At 47.7% G+C, this 15,116-nt stretch overlaps 2 protein-coding genes across 3 annotated transcripts; one reads left to right on the top strand and one right to left on the bottom strand.

Moving 5' to 3' along the window:
* The first annotated feature begins 389 nt into the window (after positions 1-389).
* LOC144137878 (uncharacterized) lies at positions 390-7,350 on the top strand. The gene is made up of 2 exons (XM_077669891.1): positions 390-1,646; positions 4,025-7,350. Exons 1-2 carry the CDS (start codon positions 623-625, stop codon positions 4,306-4,308), a joined length of 1,308 nt encoding a protein of 435 aa, XP_077526017.1. The 5' UTR covers positions 390-622; the 3' UTR covers positions 4,309-7,350.
* Positions 7,351-8,001: 651 nt separating this feature from the next.
* Positions 8,002-15,083, bottom strand: LOC144137880 (ubiquitin-conjugating enzyme E2 S-like). Of its 2 annotated transcripts, XM_077669894.1 has the most exons (4): positions 14,930-15,083; positions 10,822-11,010; positions 10,457-10,686; positions 8,002-10,328 (listed from the first exon to the last, which is right to left on the bottom strand). In XM_077669894.1, exons 1-4 carry the CDS (start codon positions 14,936-14,938, stop codon positions 10,193-10,195), a joined length of 564 nt encoding a protein of 187 aa, XP_077526020.1. In that variant the 5' UTR covers positions 14,939-15,083; the 3' UTR covers positions 8,002-10,192. The 2 variants fall into 2 exon arrangements, with proteins under 2 accessions (XP_077526020.1, XP_077526019.1); XM_077669893.1 differs by lacking the exon at positions 14,930-15,083 and having other exon boundaries at positions 10,822-11,019.
* Positions 15,084-15,116: the final 33 nt, after the last annotated feature.

Here is a 15,116-nt window from a genome sequence, read left to right as displayed (position 1 = left end):
CCCCTGCGCCGGGGCAAGCACGGGGCAAGTTGACTAGCCTGTCGTCTGTCGGCAGGACGTTGAAGCAGTACTCAAGTGCTTGCGGCTGCTGCCGTAAGTCATAAAAAGGAAAGCCGCAAAAACACAAGTAAATTTTACGTAATTATTGTGTTTTAATTTAAAAAGCAATCTTTAATTTACAGAAGAATTTTGAATAATAATAGTTTAGCGAAGTTCCGTTTTCATCTCCTAGGTGCCGCGCGCGTCGACTTGCCCCTCAGCTTCCACGGAGTGGGGGGGCTAGCGCCGCCCGGATTCTGAAGCGGAGTTTCGCAACTGTCTATATTGAGTAACTCTGCTTACATGTTTGTTTAGAAAACATAGCCACATGGCGCCAGAAATGAGTGCCAATCCAGCGAAAGTCGAAGTCGAGGCTCGGTCGAAGAATGCACGTCAAGATCGCCTGAAGTTTAGTGGTTTAGTTCACAAGTTCACACTACAGTGAACTAGAATACTTGACTGTAGTTCCCACAGAGTTCGTTGTTCGAAGTCTGCGTTAACAGCGAGCAATTTTTCTTTCTTCTGATGTTCTTGGGTGCCTAACAAGCGCAGACAGTGCAACAAGTTTCTGCTCGCCAGCGGCATGGCGACCGCGCCGACCAAAACGCATCCAAGGGACAGAAAGAAGCAAACCTGCTGCTACGCTCCCGGTTGCAGGACTGGCTACACGCGCACGGCCAAAGAGCGCAGGGCTTCCATGTTTTGCGCCCCGCGAGACAAGGAGCTCAGGAAGATATGGGAGCGCAATCTGCGGCGTATTGACAAGCCGCTCACCGAGCAATCGGTCGTCTGCGAGCGACATTTCGACCCGCGCTTCATAATGCGCGATTTCGTGCACATCGTCAACGGAACCGAAGTTCGCATTCCGCGTGACCGACCGATGCTGGCGCCCGGTGCGGTTCCCACGTTGCTTCCCGACCTCCCGGGCTACCTCTCCAAGAAGCTGCCCAAACCGAGGCCGACCAAAGGCAGGCAAGCGGTCAGTGCTCCCACACCGACGCCGACGGGGAAAAGGACGCGAAAGGTCTACGGCGATCCGCCCATCGCCGAGTCCCCGCCGCCGGAGAGTCAACCCGAGCCTGCCGCCACCGCCCGACCGACGGTAGTTCACCTGGGAAACCCCGAGCGGGCTAGCACCCCCGAGGTAACGCCGCCCGACGATCCGCCGAGCCCCGCGGACGCCGGTCCGCTGACGATCGAGCGCCTCAAAACGGGGCTCAGCCTTCCGTCAAAAGAGTGGTCGCTGATAAACACGTTGGAGGGTCTTCGGGTCGTGTTCGCCACGTCCACGATTCGGACGGGCGAGGAGACGCTGGAGGTGCTGCACCCCAAGTGCGTGAGCTTCTCGACGATCGAAGGGCCCGAGGTGGTGGCGGAGGCGTTCTTCGACGGCGCCGCGTGCTGCCGGGCGATCGTGACGACGGTGGAGGAGGCCGAGGCGATCGTGCTGGACGCGCACGGAACGCACATCTGCAGGGGCGCCATGAGCCGGCTGGAGTTCGCGGAAATCAAGGAGTCGCTCGCGGTCCGCAGTCAGGAGCGGATGGGCAGGAACGAGGCGGGCACCATCTTCAGCCTGGAGTGCGCGAGGAACGTCATCGCCCAAGGTAAACGCGTCCCGTTAGTTGGAGTCTTCGCGAGTGGCTGTCATGGGCCATGTAGCGGAGTGAAGACTGTGTTTGGGTGCATGTTCAATGCGCGAATACACACATCACCCGCTGTCATATTTTGTGCTCTCACCGATTCCTTTGAAGGAGGAATGTACAGGTGCCGTCATAAGTAATTGGAGCACGGGAGCTGTGACCGCACCGCATAGGAGCGCCGTGTAGCTGCATCGGCGGTAAACTAAAGGAGCAGAACACGCATGCGCGCCTGCCGACGGTGATATCCCATCTATGCGTCTCAACCCACTTCGAGCATTATTCGTAGCATACTGGCCTCAGATATGGCGCTGATAGCAGAGGCGGTATCTGGCAGCGTTGCTCCCACACCTTCAGCGCACGCGAGCTGCTGGAGAAGCGTCGCAATCGCAGGGATCTGAAGTGACAATTTTTTTTTTAATATTTTAGGAGGGTCTTCTATCAGCGCCATCACCGAGACCAGTATGTTGCGAATAATGCTGGAAGCCGCGTTAAAAGAAGTGGGTTGAGAAGAATAGATGGGCTATCACCGTCGGCAGGCACGCATGCGTGTTCTGCTCCTTTAATTTACCGCCGGTGCAGCTACACGGCGCTCCTATGCTGTTCGGCCACGGCTCCTGTGCTCCAATTACTTATGACGGCACCTGTACTCTCCGCAATGTTTAACGCGATAGCTTCACTAGGCTCATCGAGCAGTGTGCACTAGGCGTCCACAGCAGCTGTGCTTATCAGGTGTCTGTGAACAATGTCGTCGCTGCCAACCAGGAAATGGCGATGACGACAGCGAAAAGCGAGCGCCCACCTCCAGGTGGAATCTGACCCAGTGACGCTGGGTTGAAGAAGAGAATAGGCGTGTCGGTATGCTCACTATCATTGATGAAACAGGGAAAAAGAAATGGGATATACAATTTCAGCATACACCTGCACAGCAGGGTTGTTCTATCAATTTAAGTTGAAATTTTGAATTTCCCGCTAAATCATGTGTTTTCGTGGTCTGCAATGACACAACAGGAACCGATCGCTCTACAGCTGATTGCGAAGCCTTGTTTACCGTTAGTGAACCTACATGGTGCCACCACACCGCGGCAAGCCGTTTTCTGCCTTTAGTTTGTTTTCGACCGTATTTAAACCTGGCTTTTTTTTTTTTTTTTTTTTTTTTTTTTTCTGGGAGCAAATAATCGTTTCGTGAAACGTGGTGCTCGCTCGACAAACATGGTCACGTATGACACCGTTGCTTGCGTCAATCGGCCAGTGTTGTCTGAGACAACCCCAAAGCCCCGCAGTGCTGTGCAGCTAAACCAAGCATAGTGCGCTCGATGCCAACAGCAGTACGCATCAGTACTGCTATGTTTACGTGTGCTTTCGTACCTTCCACAGTTTGTCCCACCATTCTTACTGCTTTGAAAAGAGTGTGCCCTAAATCTAAGCGCAAATAGCTCGTTCGTCAAGCTTATAAGCCCTGCCTAATTTGCTTTTGCCGGCCTCAACCAATCGCACAGCAGGGCACATATAACATCACAGGTTCTGTTGCTGGAAATGAGCTAGTGGGTCGCATGGCCATTCCCTTTTTTCCTAATTATATAGCTTATTTGAGCGAAGAAGTTTACGTTAAAAGTGGTGTCAGTATGATTCTAACGAGACAATCTTTTGAATGAACCAAACTTGTGTTTTGTCTCCATGGCCCCCTTTAAGACCTGGACTTAGGTGTCCCCTGCAACTTTTTTTTCTTTGTCCCTGTTTTCATTTGTGTTGTACATTTGTCTGAAAAGGAACAAGCTGGCCTGAACCAGGGTTTCTAGTTGAAATGCACGACTATGAAAGACAAGTCGTAGGTACGTTCATCTGTCAAAGTAAAACGCCCTCGATACGTAAAGTCACCATTTATGGCACGTCCGTCAAACTCGGATCAAGTGGCATACTTGCAGCACTGCGTGGTTTTCTAGCCTTGCTTTTCTCCCTCATGTAATTTGCACAACATTAGTTTTCAGCCAAGCTGACTTGGGCTTGCATTCTGATTTGGTGATCAAATATTACAAATTTTTATGCGTTTGTAAAGTGTCTGACTTAAAAAAGGAAATTCAGAGGTTATAATTACACTTTCGAAGGAACCAATAAAAGTGCAGAATGATGCGTAGTTGAGTACAAATGGCATTTTTGTTGTAACCCAGCACAGATCACTTTCTGTAATAAGTGACTTGATTGAACAAGTTTGCTGCCGTACCAGTAAACCTACGTTCCCCACGCAATGGGTGCACGACAACCAACTCCAATTGTAAAATTGTCGCGGTGGCATTTTTCCCGCATCGCATCCGTCGACGCTAACTAATCTTTCTCATGGCTTGCAGGGGCTATTTGCACGCCTTGCCGAGTACTGCGGAAGCTACTACAGAACAAGAAGTCGCGATTGAAAGCGGCACTGCTGGGGAAGCGTCCCCGACGGTCGACGAAGCCACAAGACAGCACGCAGTCGTCACAAGGTAGCCCCGAGTCGCAAGACGGCATGCGGTCACAAGACAGCTTCGAGTCACGAGACAATGAAGAGCCACAAGAGAGTGTGGAGTTTCAAGAGAACGTGGATCCGGAGGAGACCCCTTGCTCCACATTGACTGCTCTGAACGGTTCGGCATGATCCCTCCGTACGTTGAAGCTGACACCTGTTCGCGAAGCTGTAACGTGCACGAGACTGCCGTCCTTATAACCCCTGAAGAGTTCGAACACAGGACGGGGCACGGGCGAACTTTCGTGACCATTTTTGTACTCTGTTCATAATTTGCGTATGTTGAGCTATGCGGAGCTGTGTAAATAGCTTTTTTCCCCTCGAAGGGAACAGGAGACAATACTGGTGCAGTTAACTCGAGAATGGTTAGGACGGTCAAGTATATTTCTGGCGTGCAGTCCTATGTGACATTGGTTGAAGGCATCGAAGGTACACTTGCCTGCGGCCCTGCTGCACATGTAGCTTTGTACGATAAACCTGCTGCTGTAAACATTTTAGCTCGCTGCATTTTGGTGTCAGTGAATTTGTCCTGTCTGTTTGGTGGAGCTGATTTTTTGGGGGTGTGTGTGTTTTCTAAGTCCTTGCTGATGGATGGTTATTTAGTGCCACGTAGCAATAGTCATGCTTTGAGGGTGATCATTTTTTCTTTCTGGCCACCGAAGAGTGCGAGTTGATTGGCATTGCAGTTTAGCGGAACCGCAGAGAAATGCACAGACTTAAAAACGTTTATTTTCATGTGTGTTGGTTCTCAGTGTGTGGCGTTTTGTTGACAGAAAAGCGGAAGTAAGGAACTGTTGCAAGTAATGAGAATTTAAAGAATGACGAACGCTAGCTACGTATTCCTTGCTTTCCTCTGCGCAACTTGATTCTCCTTCACACCCCACCCCCCTTGGCTTTCAGAGAGTGCAGCCAATGCATGTGTCGTAGTGTTTTTGTTTATGCAAGGGGCCTTGTACTCGACTGCACAAGTTCACAGTGAATTAGCCATCTTTTTTTGCGTAAGCACGACGTAAGCAATCAGTGACGTGCGGCACCTATAGCTATGACGACATGCAGTGTAATTTGATGCTTCACTCGTAAAGATCACAACCAAGGTATCAAATATTGTGCAAGAAAGGTATAAAAACACTTGGAATGTACTATAAAAATTAAGACGGTAGCTGAGGTTGGCAAGAAAAACACATTTCTGGAGGCCAAATTTGGCGTCAACACCACAAGGCGATCGAGTAACGTTGATCCAGAAGCGAGCGAAAGGGGGATGTTGAGCTAAAGAACATCACACAATCTTTCTTACCTTATCTATTTATTTCTTTCAATAGATTTTGGTAACATAGTTAGGCTCTCTGCTTCAATGCAAACTTTGTTGCGACATCACCTTCCCGGACGCTATGCCGGCCGCCATGCTATCATCTGCTGCCATGTTGCAAGTTTATGGCGTGATCACAGAAAAGACTGTTGCGACCATCGCTTGGATGACGCATAAGGGCAGCAAAGCGCTACGCTTGATAACCGCGAAGCGTACATGTTGCCGATTCACTCATTCGTCAAGTTTGACTTCAATCAGCACAGTAATGCGTAAAACAGTCACTTTTCATTCTTATTTTTCACTTGAGTTGGATCATGGGACCCAGCAGCTTACTAGGAGGAGTGTGGACAAATGCCATGCATTGGGATCTCTTTGCTATGGAGAGGCTTGTACTGCCCTCTTGTGTTGCGATTACACCAAACAAATAATTTTTATTTTATTGCCAAACATAAAAATAAAATACAGCACGTTATTTGTACGCTCCATGATCGCTGGCTTGGAAACAGTTGAAACTATAATTTGTTTCGGTAGGAAACATGCTTTGAACCGCGTGCATGCGAAACTGCGGCTGCTGCAAATTCGCGGACATTGCGCGGACCCAAAGGTGGGGTAAATTTTTTGCGCCATTTTGCGACAAAAGCATCCGCCATTTTCAAGCTGTTATGTAACATTACGCCACTTTTATGTAGGCTGAAGTTCCTAATGTGTGACGTAATTGTTCCCGCCAGCTGTTTAAATTACGTTGCGCCTTCTCAGCCAATCACAGAGAGTGCGTGACATACAAGCCGTATTGTTGTTGAAATAGCAGACAGGCGTACGCTGTCATGTCTGCTGAATTTAGTCTACTTTGTCATTGCCGGCTAAGAATCATGCGCATTCAGTAAAGAGAAATGAGGCAAACTTTCGAGCTGGTGCCCGTAAACGTCGTGAAACGTCAAAATGACAACAGCGCACACAACCGCTTTGTTAACCATAAGCATGTGACCAAAAAAAGACTTCCGGCAAATTCACAGATCGCGGTGAATTTTTAAAATTTTATTTCTGGTGGGCTAAGATTTCGCAGCAGGTCCAAACGCAGACGAGATCCTTCAAAGTCACTTGTAGCTGCAGTTTGCCATGCTTTCCGTGTTATCCAAATGGGCGCACACTTGTTTCGATTTGGGACAAATAGCAGCACCTGCTTCATCCTTCGCATGCTTCGCGTAGCTGCATTCTGCGAATATTTGCAAAATATTACGATAAATAAAGTACAAAATGTTCGTAGCCAAGTTTCGAAGAGGGACAGGTGGTGGATTGAATTGCACGTTTTGACGTTTTCCTTGAGGTGTTACGAAATGAAATTTAGCGCAGAGAGGATTAACAACAAAAGGAATCAACATAATTGGCAGCAGAACATGCCCCGAACCGTTTTCAAACAGCAGGTGTCCTTCCGATTGGGAAGGGGGCGGACAGTGTCCGCAGAAAATCAATGGGTCACCGCGCCCCGGGCACATGCATGACAAAAGGGATAGCCTTCCTACCACGTCGGGGTACGTTTTAATAGATTAATTTTAGGCGCAGCTAATTACTCCATGTCAAACCTAGAAATGCCATGTTCCTCAAAGCATCAAGATGACCGAGCTCAGCCAAGGTCAAGCCAGCGCCTCGTGCGCTTCCGAAGTGAGAGCGTCCAATCGCTGCTTTGTTCCAAAGGGAGAGGTGTGGGCTGCACCCAAATTCACTGCACATTTCTGCTAAGCAGCGTCTCTTTTGTCTTGCAGTTGTACTGTGTACGGGTTCACTGCACGCTTCCAGCACAGAAACTGCCCTTTTGCTCCAAAATCTGTTTCAATTATACCAACTTGACAAATTCTGCACCACCTGCGTGTCATTCACATTCACAGTGGAATGGCTCACTTTTTTTTTTGTTTAGGTAATCATTTGAGCAGTTTCAAACCACCTTAGATTCCTGCACTATTAAGAAACAACAGACAGCACCAGTGCACGTCTTGTTCAGTCTCTTGTAGCGGTCAGCACTTGTCTAGACCATGGGATCTTTTTTGTTTCTTCACATTCGCCCGGCATTCAGGTTTTTTTTCTGGCTGGCACCCATGAGTGGCTGGGTAACAGAACATCCCGCACGACTCACCTCAAATCCGCATCGCACCAGCCGGTGATCTATCCAGCAGAAGCCAGACATGCGATGATAGTTAGCACTATCACACCAGTTCCCTTTTATTTGTGGCCACAAAGCTGTTTGTTGCGTTGCCAAGCTCAAGGAGACTTGAAATCCTGGATACGGCAGCAGTTTTTCCGATAAAAAAAAAAAACGATAACGCGTTTAAGATGCCCAGGTGGTTTAAATTAATTGACAGCATCCCATCACAATTCAATTCACAGCACAGGGGTAGCTTCAGCATGTCCCAAAAAATAATTGAAATTTCTTTATAACTTCAGAATTGCGCGAGCAATTGAAGGACAGTAGCAGCGATACTTTAGGAGCACCATTCGCTGTTGGCAAAATAACACTCGTGCATCCATTTATGTGCTGTAAAATGCAATTTATTTCATGCCCTCGCACTTTCAACAACACAACAAAAGCACAAAACACTTTCCATGCAAATGGGGAGAAACGTGAAGAACAAAAAAAAAAAAAGTTTGCGCCAAATTTAACGATGTGACTGGCTGAACTTCGAAACACTGCACTGATCGAAAAAAAAGTAACCTCCTTAGAAAAACTAGCTATCAGTTGAGAGCTGAGACGACAGATAAAGCAAACATCAATCGTATGCAATTTCTGCAAGAGTTTGAAGTGTCACGGAGCCTGAAAACGAACCATCCAAGGTCAAGCACAGGTTCTTTAGAGATCTACTGACACCCCAGAGGGTATTATCGACAGGAGGCACCTATAACACCTGCAAACAAACGCTGTGCAGCTGAAAAAGAAGCCAAAGTTCAAACAGAGAACGCACAGCATAGTGGATGGTGCAAGAAAGTGCAGTTTTTACTCAATCCAACATAAAAGGATAAGGCAACCATTTGAGAAACAAGTCCTACAAGTCCTGGCTAAAAAACTAAAATTGGGTTATTTAAACTTTTCAAATTTCAATTCAGTTATCAGCTCACTGTGTTTGATTCACAAAACTGCAGTACGGTAGACCAATCACAAATAAAGTGGGGGCCACGGAATACACAGATTCATCTACGCTTTCGCTAAAAGAATTTTAAGGAATCGTCAGCTAGACTTTGGAGGGAAAGAAAATTTAAGCAAAATTTCACTAGAGAACCTCAGAAAAAGGGAGGGAGGGAGGGAGGGAGGAAGCCGGAATTGCACGAGCGATTAGAGGAGAGTAGTATCGATATCACAACTTATACACAAAGCTGGAACAGAGCTCCCTCACACACCGAGCAAAGAAATTTCCCTTTTCTTTCAACGCAGCCGACGTAAATGCACGCACTCACACTAAACCTTGTTCCCTTAGCGCGTTCCCAGAAGCGCAATCAAAGACCGGAACTTGCATTCTCACAGCGCCACACGCTAGCACCAAATGTTTATGCGACAAGTCATGCAATGCTGAAGACAATGTGTTGTATATATACACGATGCATGCATTTCTCCAAATAATCAACAAAAAGTTGCTTATTCAGGAAGTTCTTGTCTGAACATGTTGACCAGTGAAAGCGGACAAATTTCACTACACCATAATGCGACATATCGATAAGCGACACTGCTTTCAACCAAAACGCTACCTAATTGTAAAGCGAACAGCAAAAAGGCGTTCCTGACTGAATCGAACTGCTTTCTACTCTCAAAGACGGCTCTACTATCTGAACAGTCTGGTATTTCAGAGGACCAATAACTTCACGTCTGGGATACAAAGTATGTACAGAGCATTTGAATGAAATGTGAAAAGAGAAAGAAAATTCACATTAAGATAGAAGTAGAAGACTTCAACTAACATAAAATTGACAGCATGGTTTCAGCGTATTTCAAAAGTACCCTTACAATAAGCCAATAGATTATTTTTGCTTTTATAAAACCCACACAGAGGACAGTTTCCCCACTCGATGCTAAGCTTACTGTACGCTGATCTTTTTCTAATTTTGTTAAATACAAGGTCCACGTCAAGTGAATAAAACCCTCCAGACACAGAACGCTTACCACAAGAAAGGAACAAAATAAGATCAGCGAACAAGTTCTATCCATGTTTTGGTGGACTCCCTTATGGTGCACCCTCGAACTACCCAGCAACAAATAGTGCCTTCAAATTATCACCCTTTATTCTCAATTTCATCTACACAAAAAGAATGGAAGGAAAAAAAAAAAAAAAGTAGGCTGACAAAGATGAAATGTGGCCAACTGCTGCCATCCAAAGTGCATGCAAAATGACAAAAGTTGAAAGAATTCAACTGATTCGCCTCCGCTCTCTCAACGCTGATACCATACTGCACACATTTCTGCGACAATCGCATACCAGGCAGCGCTAGTTACATTACCCTCTTGCGACCAGGCCCAGTACACTTTATTGCGCCCCCCTCTTCTCGTTGGCGTGCTTCAGCTCCCAAGTCACGACTAGCCCTTGGATCGGGGTGCAGCGACACCTCCGAGAAGCCGATAAAGCGTGCGGCACTTCTTTGTTTCTCCTATGTACACACGTGGGGAAGGGGGAGAAAAAGAGTGGGAGAGGAGAGGGTAGAGAGGGAGGTGACGGTAGATGCGTTGCGGGGCCATCATAACCGCTTCAGGTTCCGCCGCTTCTCCTTGGCCAGCTTGAGGGCCTTCCCCTGGGGCGAACTGCCCTTGTGCTTGGCCGGACGGGCGTGGATCTCGGTCATCATGCGTGCCCGCCGGCAGTAGTCGTCGTACCTGCAAGGCATGTGACCGTTCCGTGAGTGCGCGTGTCACGGCCCCTCAACAAAACCATGCTGACCAAAGGGGCCGCCTACTTTTGCTAAGCCTAATCAGGTGTAAGCCTACTTCACTCGAGGGCGTACCTCTCGAGCAGCATGCGGCCGGCCTCCTCGTTGAGGGCCGACTCCGGGTTGGGGGCGATGAGGAGGCACTTGATGGTGAGCAGGATCTGGCGCAAGCCCAGGTCGGGCCGCCAGTCCTTCTTGAGCGTGTTCACGCAGATCTCGCCCGAGGGCACCGCCACGTTGGGGTGGAACAGGCGCGTGGTGAAGAAGCCCCTTGGCGGCGAGGCCGGGAAGTCCTTGGGCAGGACCTGGTTGTTGGTGGACATGGGGGTAAAGAAAGAAGGGAGGGAGGAGGGGATGCGTAAGTGTCGGCCAAGGGGAATCGACACTAAGCCTACTTTGCTAAGCCTAACCAGCTAGGCCTACTTCGCTTGAGAGCGTACCAGGCGCAGCTTGAAGACGCCGCCCGCGTAGGGGGTGCCCTGGGGCCCCTCGATGGTGGCCTCAATGTCGGTGACGTCCTCCTCGTTGACCGTGACGCGAATGCCCTCAGGCGGCTGACGCACCAGCTCGCACAGCTCACGCGACACCTGCCGCAGCACTTGCGGCGGCAGGTTCTCCACGTTCGAGCTCTGCACCATGGAAAACAGACACGGTCAAAACGACAGGCAAATGAGCCTGCTTATTTCAACAAAGCAAATTGCATTGATTAAGCTTAGTTTAAATACCCTTCCAACTGTGAAGACACTAACCATGGTGGACGCTGATATCAGCAAAAGCAAGTTTATAGTAGACTTGGAAATCAAATTCAAAATGCAGTGTGCGTTTTTTTTCCCCGTGACCCCAGCATGCTACAGCAGCCACAATGTGAGACAATACTTCAGGGTAGCGCTTTCACATAATGGCCACTGAACAATGTCTGCCCTGCAAGAAGCATTAAAGGAGCCATGAAGACAAAATACAAGTTGGGTTTATTAGAAAGGCTGCTTTGTAATGATAAAAATGATACCGATTTCATTGCAAACTTCCAAAAAATAACGGAGATATTAAAGAAAACACGTGGAGCTGTGGCGACTCGCTATCCAGTTTCTTCTCAACCGGGCCCGTTCTGGCTTCGCCATAACCGCTGACATCGTCGCACGGTGGCGAGGACGGCACACTCACTTTGACCCTTCGGGCAATGAATCCCAACACGGCAACAACATTCTATGACGTCACAGAATCTTGTTTGGGCGATTGACGGCGGCCGAACTAATCAATCACCAGGACACGACTGGACGATTGTAGTGTGGCCGCTAGTTCCGTTTGATCAAAGCACTCGAATGCTAACAAAACAAAGTTGTATTTTCTCTGTTGTTTAACGAAGTTGTTTAATAAAGCTTTCAAAAAAAGTTGTATTTTCTCTTCATGGACCTTTTAAGCATAAAGCTGAGCATAGCTAGGGGGATTCTAGCAGCAGAGCCCTTGCCTGTGCTTTGAAAGTCATAACGCAAAGTTTTACTAGGGGTGATTAAGGACGGTAACAATTCCAGTGCCCACTATGCTGGGCCTCTTTGGAATCCCATTTTCTGCCGCTCTCCCAATGAGGTCAGCAATCATGCACGTCGAAGAAACCAGGTCATATAAAATCTGGCCGTTTAATCACGAATCACTCGGCATTTGCAGTACAATTTCCCCCTGAACAAGAATGCTAGGAAGAGCAACAGGCTATATTCCAGGCTAGGCAAGCTGTACGGTTCCCTTTTAACAAACACCACCCAATCGCTCTGCTACTCTCATAATCGAGCAAAATTACTACATAAAAATGCAGGTGAGTGTGCTCTATTTCGTGGGCAATTTTTCCATATTCATTAAACTCCCAATTCCATTCAACAGTTCACAGCGTACACTTCATCTGTGCAGTTGTGGTGCTGATGCAATTCGCTCTCTTTTTTTCTTTTTGCATGAGCGAGGCATCAGCATAATGCCTGTGGCTTGGTTGAATAAGAAAAAAAAAAAAAAAATGGCGACAAGACATTTCCCCACTTTTAGCCCCCGAGAATTTGTGAGGTTCGTTAAAATAATCTGAAGGACCATGCAAAACACTAAGCTGAGCCAGCCTCCCAGCTGACAAACATTCTTTTTATAACGTCACGGGTTTCCTCACCATCGCAAGAAAACCTACTTTAAATTGGCTTTTTTTTTTTTTTGGTCAAGGGTATTCAAGAATTGCACGGGACCGTGCCAGCACGGGACCGTGCCGACATGATGTTACAACGATGCAAGGGTTCTCCAATTTCCAGACTGTCTCCCCAGAAGCAGATGGTGCGCTTTCAGCACCCTGGACTGACCTAAAAGTCTACAAAGGTCCTCAACACTCAGCTAAGCAAAATGCACTGTAATCGGTGCAACCTTACTCCCTTTTAGCGGGAAAAGTGAAGGCACATTCTCTTGACCAGTCTAATTAAGAATTGTCATGAAAGTGGGACCTGAAAATTCCACTCTACTATGGAGCGAGGTGCCATTCATAAAAACAAACCCCTCCTTTTTATTTCCCGAATCAAAAATAAATCTGGCTTCCTAACTATTCCGACATTTCCTAATGCGCACTAAAACGTACAAGTGGGCGTCGTATTTCTGATACAGCTGAAGCTCGTTATAACGAACACTGATATAGTGAATTATCGGCAATAGCGAACCAAATACGAACTTTGGTTGGCCATGCTTTATTTTAGCTGTATGTACTGTTTATAACAAAACCAAAACTGATGGAGCAGCGCACGATATTAGCTACATGGAAAAGCTCTCGACGTCCAGAATTTGCGGAAGTAGAAAAAGCCCTTTCGTGCACAAACAATGTGGAAAACTTAATCCTGCTCGGTGCTGTGAAAAGCCACCTGACGAAGATCACACCCTACTTCCAATAAATAAGAATGCAGGCTTGTTTTCTCAAACACTTTGATTGATTGTAGGGTTTAACGAGCCGACGCAACACAGGCAATGAGGCGCGCCGAAGTGGCGAGCTCCGGATTAATTTGAACCACCTGGGGATCTTTAACGTGCACCAAAATCTCGTACACACAGGCGATTTTGCTTTTCGCCTCCATCAGAAAAGCGGCCGCCGCAGCTGGGAATCGAATCAAACACACTTTGTTGTGTTGTAATTTCACCTTCTTGTGTTCCGGTCCATTTAGTTTGGAATGCCACAAGGAGAGAGAGAGAGAGAAAGAGAGAGAGAGAGATTACCTTGTTTATAGTGGGTTCTAAGCCTAGAATATAATGTTTTTGTATCTTCTGCAGTGTCACTGGACGAAAGCAGTTTGTAGGAGATTAACGACAAATGCAGAAGGTAATGTCGCACACGGCCAATCAAAGCCAAGGAAGCTAGTTTTTGCTTGACAAAAGCAAGGACCTACTACTGGAAATGTGAACTTGAACAGAAAAGCTTGAGATAATGGATACACAGGAGTTGTGTTCAAAAATCTTAAAAGAGCACACGACTGAGCTTTTTTTTTTTAATCAATCCAACCTGGCACAATGAGAATCGTGCATTTGGAATAACTCTCAGGTTTGGTCTATTCGCGAGAAGGCTTTAGTGAAAAGCCGCATTTATGTATGTCCGCCAATGCCTGCAAACGGGCTGAAACCTTTCCAACAAACCATGCATATTCTTCCGTTTGCACATACACTCATCCTTTGTGCGCGATGAGGGGGCGGGAAAAAATCGAGCGCAGATCTGGAAGAATTCATCGACAGCTCCGGCGCTAGTTGAATTTGACGGGGGGCAACGACAGATAAAGAGGCGTTCATACCAACAGCGGCATAAACGTAGTTGTGCGCATCTCCCAAACGTGCAGAGTGCTGTTACGAGGGAGCAAAAAACGCTGAGCCCACGAGGATTACAAGACCGATTACGACCTACAAAGCCGTACACGAGCAACTTGCAACCGTGAAACACGCTTGAAACAAGCTGGGTTGCTATTGTCACGAGTTTTCGAGCTTGGGTAATTAAAGACACAATGAGCTCACACCCGGAACGAGCACTTCAGAGGGCGCGGAATCGCTAAAACAACTGCCGGCACGCCGGAAAATGAATGGATTAACGAGCGCAGGCAGCGCGCAAGCGAAAGTCCCGACTTTGCGCGCACATCGCTTGCTTGAGACAAGCGCACAAGCGCAACTTCGGAATGCGATGTCGCAACGCGACAATTTCAGCCCGTTCGTAGGTTTAAACGATAGTAAAAACCACTGCAAAGACCTTCAAATAAACCACGGAGACGCAGGAACTGCGTTGTGAACGTGGGACGCGCAGCTCACGACCGCCGTCGGCCGAACTTATTTGGGGACTTATTCCGCGTGAATTTTTTTGAAATATAAAATGCGGTATTGTGAAACGATTTTTCAACGCCACAAAACGCTCTTTTAAAGGCACAGAGTCGTGAATCAGCCGTTTGGCGCATTGTTTACGTCGCTCATTAAGCCTAATCTAGCTCGGACCAGAAAAAAGCAGCGAATCTTGTTTTTACGGTCAAATCGGTGAAATATCTGAAAATATCGGGTGGTTGTACTTACACTTGACATGGTGAAGGGGAAGCCAGCCGCCGAGTTTGAAGCGATTCGGTGAGCTAGGCGAGGAGCTACGCTCACTACGACCGAAGCACCGGCGCCTGGCACGGGTGGTAAAAGAGTTGGGGCAGGTTGGGGACCGTTGGAAATCGAGAGAAGCGAACCAAGTTTGAATGGAGCCAATCAGAAAGCC

Source organism: Haemaphysalis longicornis, unplaced genomic scaffold (assembly GCF_048455015.1).
Source record: "Haemaphysalis longicornis isolate Haplotype H1 unplaced genomic scaffold, Haemaphysalis longicornis Haplotype H1 scaffold_5, whole genome shotgun sequence".
NCBI classification, from domain to species: Eukaryota; Metazoa; Arthropoda; class Arachnida; order Ixodida; family Ixodidae; genus Haemaphysalis; species Haemaphysalis longicornis.
The sequence above is the reverse complement of the archived record's forward strand: the minus strand, read 5'-3'. Positions and strand labels throughout refer to the sequence as shown.

Excerpts from the sequence above, each read along its gene's own strand:
- LOC144137878 (XM_077669891.1), top strand. The coding sequence starts at position 623 with ATGGCGACCGCGCCGACCAAAACGCATCCAAGGGACAGAAAGAAGCAA. Across the intron at positions 1,647-4,024 it reads GAGGAACGTCATCGCCCAAG|GGGCTATTTGCACGCCTTGC; the intron begins GTAAACGCGTCC and ends CATGGCTTGCAG.
- LOC144137880 (XM_077669894.1), bottom strand. Across the intron at positions 10,687-10,821 it reads GCGTCTTCAAGCTGCGCCTG|GTCCTGCCCAAGGACTTCCC; the intron begins GTACGCTCTCAA and ends ACCAACAACCAG. Across the intron at positions 10,329-10,456 it reads GGCCGCATGCTGCTCGAGAG|GTACGACGACTACTGCCGGC; the intron begins GTACGCCCTCGA and ends CATGCCTTGCAG.